We start from the raw sequence: 4,942 nt of genomic DNA, 5'->3' as shown, positions 1-4,942 counted from the left end.
AAAACGCTTACTAATTACTTGAGATGCTTTTGTGACACGAAATTAAATAATTGGGATGAGTGGTTACCTTTCGCATGTTTCACATACAACACAACGCCACACTCAGTGACGAAGTTTACCCCATATGAAGTCTTATTTGGGAGAATTGCCAATATTCCAGGTAAATTGCAACGAAAGACAGAACCACTTTATAATATTGAAGATATCGTGGTGGATATTAAACAGAAAATGCAAAGTTGTCAACAAATGGCTAGAGAGAAACTGATAAAGTTTAAAGAATCACAAAGAGAAAAAGTGAGCTTTAGTAGCCATGAATTTCAGGTGAATGATTTAGTTCTCGTAAGGGTAGAGAATAGGCAAAAATTGGACCCGTTGTGGAGAGGTCCCTTTGAGATAAAAAAGATACAAGGTTCTAATGCAGTCATTCAAGAGGCAGGCAAAAGAAAGCACCAAGAAGTGCACATTAACAGGTTAAAACCTTATTTCTCTTCAATTGCAGGTAAAAGAAATGGAACTGTTTAAGTGGACAATCGCAATCACACTCTGCATGTTTTGGAAACTGCTATATGCCCAGACCGTCGAAGAAATACAGTCGAAATCAGGAATATACTTCGATGAAGTAGGGACCATGCTATTTTACCCCATGAAGTGGAAAGTAGTCACGTATATTAATTTAGAACCAACTGGCGAATTGTGGAAACAACAAAAAGTCATCAAAGAAAAGCTAGCGAATTTTGTCAAAAAATCAGGGATAAAAATTGGTATCGCTACACAGATTGCGCAGCTTTTGACCACTATATGAGATTGAAAACTAAATATATTGATAACTTGAAAGACTTAATTGCCGAATATTTATCAGATAGCACACAGAATTCAAACCATCACGCAAAGCGAGGAATACTAAATTTCGTGGGAGAAATATCGAAAATTTTGTTTGGGACTTTGACTCAGTCAGATGCTAGGAGCTATAACCAGCAGACTACAGAGTTGGAAAAAGAACAAAAAGAATTTTTGCACTTATCAAGAGAACAGATGACCATTATAAAAACAACAATTACTTCAGTAAACACAACGTTGCAAAAAGTAAATCAAAATGAAAGGGTATTGAAAGAAGGTTTAAGTAAATTATCAAACTTCAGTGCACAGAAATTTAGCGATTTGGAAGAAGAGATTAGGAACGTAAACTTAATCAATGAGCAGTTTTGCCTGGTACAGAGAGGGATAGACGAAAGTCAACATTCGTTCGAGATATTAATAGACGCATTTGTCCATGCAGAACAGGGAACACTTCAACCACAGTTAATCACCACAGAAAAGATAAAACAGTTAATAGGAAATCAAAAGCTGCCAAGCGGACTGGACTATCCAAACTTTCCTTTTCCACAACTTCAAAAAATCATCACCCCAATCACCTACTCTTACAAACAATATCTAGTCTATGTACTAGAAATTCCCTTGTTTTCCCCAACAACCTACCAATTGTATAAATTGCTACCTTTCCCAACAAACATAAAAGAAGAAAAATCTACCTATACTTATATCCACTATAATAAAGAGTTTATATTTAGTGATCCATTGAGGCAACACTTTGGTAAAATGACAGCAAATGAATTAACAGGATGTTTCCACCCCAGTGAATTAATTTATGTCTGTAGAGAGGAGATACCTATTTATACTTATGTTCCTGAGATGGATTGCGAAGCTACTTTGCTCCACCCATCGACTACAAGAATTCCAAACAATTGTGAGTAAAGAGTTCTTAAATTAAGCAAGACCTTTTTGATACCACTACATATGAGTAACCCATGGTTGTTTGTTACTCCCCAGTCAGAAACTTTCACGGTTTTGTGTCCACAAGGTACTACCACCTTCAAATTGGAAAAGGGAGGTAAATTAACTCTTAAACCTGGATGTAAAGGATATTCATCCTACATAACATTGTATTCTATTTCTACGTTAAGTACAAATTCAACAAATGACTATGTACCAACAGCACCTGTAGATTTTGACTGTTGTTTCGAGAACTTGGAAGATGTAAAATTCAAAGAACTACCTTTACAAGTACCGTTGGTAAACATCATGTCATCTGTAGATGATTTAAGAATTGCAAGCATGAAGGTGAATGAAGTGCAAAATCTAATTAAAGAACAAGAATTAAAACATAATCAAAGATTTTATAAGATTACATCTTGGGGAACAACTTTTGGACTGATTAGTTTAATTTTCATAGGTATTTGCTGTAGTTGCTGCTGTTGCAAATGTTGTAGAGATTGCTTCTTTTGGTTATGGAGCAGATTGAGTCTAAGAGACTGTTGGAAGCAGACAGAAGACAAATGTTGTGTCAGCATTTACAATTATAATGGATCAAGAGTACAGTATGCCAAAACTAACACTTCACCAGCCATTTCAATGAAATCATTGCCCGAGATCGGAAATACTATAACTGAACCGCCAAAGAGATTGGCAGATGAAACTTTAAAGATGGATGAAGAATTAGACTGTATTTCAAAGAGAACACGAAGCAAGAGAATGTTTCGTTAAACAAAAATTTTCACCATGAGGTAAAAACTTTTTAGAGGAAGGGAGGTGTAATGAAGGAGCATAAAGAAGGTATATGATGGAGTACAAAGGTGTACTGAGTGTAATCAAGTGTATGTAACGAATATACTATAATCAATTATTGATATATGTCATGAATGGAATATTGTAAATGTAATCAAATGAAAAGCATGACTAAGTAGCAAAACTAGAGGGTTACTGAATGGATACAGTAACACCTGTCATTAATTACCACTATAATTACTATAATTAAAAGAACCCCTCTAAGGTTCAATCGAACGTAACATTTGGTATTATGGAATAAATATAAGAATAATGTATGAAACCAGTCTAGACATGTTACTAATAAAAGCTGTTATCTTAGTCACCCGCATGGGACAGATGACATTATGACCCTGATGTCGATGCGAGGGAGTAAACAGTCGCCCTAACCAATTAATCTGATAAAGGCGACCACATCAAAGTCTGAAAGTTAAGAATTGTAACATGTCGTGATAAGTGTGTGTTATAGGTCTAAACTGGGAAGAGGAGCTGACTCACGTTCACGAGCACAGATGTTTTGTCATACTGGTAGACGCTATGAGTGGACTTTGTTCAAGCCAACGCCCAGATTGGTCCTATAAATACAGGAGTATTGTAGCTCCAAGTATCATATCTATTGATCATTCTTCAGACGGCGAAGCTCTGCCGGTTTTCGGTCCGAGCCTTTATTCTGTAAACTTTCCTATATTCTATTGGAAGTTGGTGTTGTATTGCAATTGTAATTACTTAACATCAGTGTATCTTCATATCATCATATTAAATAACATTCTTATATTCTGCAACCAAAAGACTTAGATCTTTTGCGTACCTACAAAAGGTATCCTAAAATTCTACGAGAGCTTTCTCTCTGGTGACTTCACCACCTCATCACCGGCAGCAACGACATCAGCGAGAAAAGCCCACTCGAATATTTCATTACTTCATTACACACTGCCTGTGGGTGCTTGTCATCCAGTAGGCAGACTGGTTTGAAACTCTTGAAACTTTTCCAGGGAATCAGCATGGTAAGGACCAAATGAATCACAAGAATAGAGTGTTTCCTCGTCGCCCAAGTAATATGGCATATCAATTTAAGACATACTATCAAGAGGTTAAGGAGGACCTATTATGTGAGCAAAGTGTAAATTATATCCCAACTATTGTTAATGGACATTTAAACTTTAATAATCTGCCTCTTGCAAGTGACAATATCACTATTAAGGAGAATCATGCTAGAACACTAGTGATAGAATCGGAAGTGAAAATGAGTGAAAATAAAACCAAAGACACAAGGGGTCTCAAGCATAAAATATTAACTATTGGGGAAAGCCATGTGAGAGGGTGTGCTGTGAGGATGTTTACTTCTATGGATGACCGCTTTGAAGTTTGTGGTATAGTTATGCCAGGTTCTTGCACAAACGCTTTAAGTGGAACAATGAGTGATGAAGTGGACAAGTCAGCTAAAAATGATTTTTTAATAATAAGTAGTGGATCTAATGACGTTAGTAAGAGTGATACAAGAATAGCATTCAGTAATATTGTTAATTTTATTAAGAATATTAGACACACCAATGTAATTCTAACAGGTGTTCCTCTTAGATATGACACTCCTGGTTGCTCACAGTTAAATGATGCAATCAATCTCTTTAACAATAAGTTGAGTAAGTTGACCAAAATCTTTAGTCATGTATTTATGAGTGAACCGATCAACAATAGATTGTTATACACCAAATACGGCTCACATTTAAATACACTAGGCAAGGAAATATTTTCTAATCAGTTAGTCTCCCAGATATTTTTATTGTTGGAAAGAGTTAAGGTTACGCCTATAATCCTGGAATGGTACGATAAGGTAACTCAGTTGGTCGTTCCATCAATTGACAAGTCCTCTTCGACACTGACTTCAACTCAGCGCAATGTTAAACGCAATAGGAAATTACCAGTAACTAGAAATAATGATTTTTTATGGAACATTGAAATGCCTACTCAGATTCTTTAGATAGTAGGACTAAAATATGCCTTAAGAATAATAATTCAATGAGTATTTTCCATCAAAATATCCGTGGTTTAAAGGAGAAAACTAATGAAATTATAAGTGCACTGTATCCTCGATCCCCACATTTGCTATGTCTATCTGAATATCACCTTGACTATACGAACTTATGTCATACCTATATTGAACATTATAATCTGGGTGCCGAGTATTGTAGGAAATCTATCAGGCAAGGAGGTGTATGCATTTTTGTACGTGACTCAATTAACTATCTAAATGTGAATTAAAATGCTTTTTGTAGAGATCAGGATCTAGAGATATGTGCAGTCAAACTTCTAATTCCATCTGTTAATATTTATGTTTTAGCCA

At 35.6% G+C, this 4,942-nt stretch overlaps 1 protein-coding gene across 2 annotated transcripts in view; it reads left to right on the top strand.

Moving 5' to 3' along the window:
- The window catches only part of LOC111873669, a 10,157-nt gene extending 5,222 nt beyond the window's left edge, over positions 1 to 4,935 (top strand). The window contains exons 2-3 of one of the 2 annotated variants that reach the window (XM_033755154.1): positions 3,594 to 4,565; positions 4,794 to 4,935. In XM_033755154.1, coding sequence (XP_033611045.1) covers positions 3,617 to 4,565; positions 4,794 to 4,849 — 1,005 coding nt within the window. In that variant the 5' untranslated portion in view covers positions 3,594 to 3,616 and the 3' untranslated portion in view covers positions 4,850 to 4,935. Of the gene's footprint in view, positions 1 to 499 lie in introns of both variants that reach the window. The other variant, XM_023868586.2, reaches the window with a different exon arrangement.
- Positions 4,936 to 4,942: the final 7 nt, after the last annotated feature.

Source organism: Cryptotermes secundus, unplaced genomic scaffold (genome assembly GCF_002891405.2).
Source record: "Cryptotermes secundus unplaced genomic scaffold, Csec_1.0 scaffold1382, whole genome shotgun sequence".
NCBI lineage: Eukaryota > Metazoa > Arthropoda > Insecta > Blattodea > Kalotermitidae > Cryptotermes > Cryptotermes secundus.
This window is presented reverse-complemented; position numbering and strand designations above follow the sequence as displayed.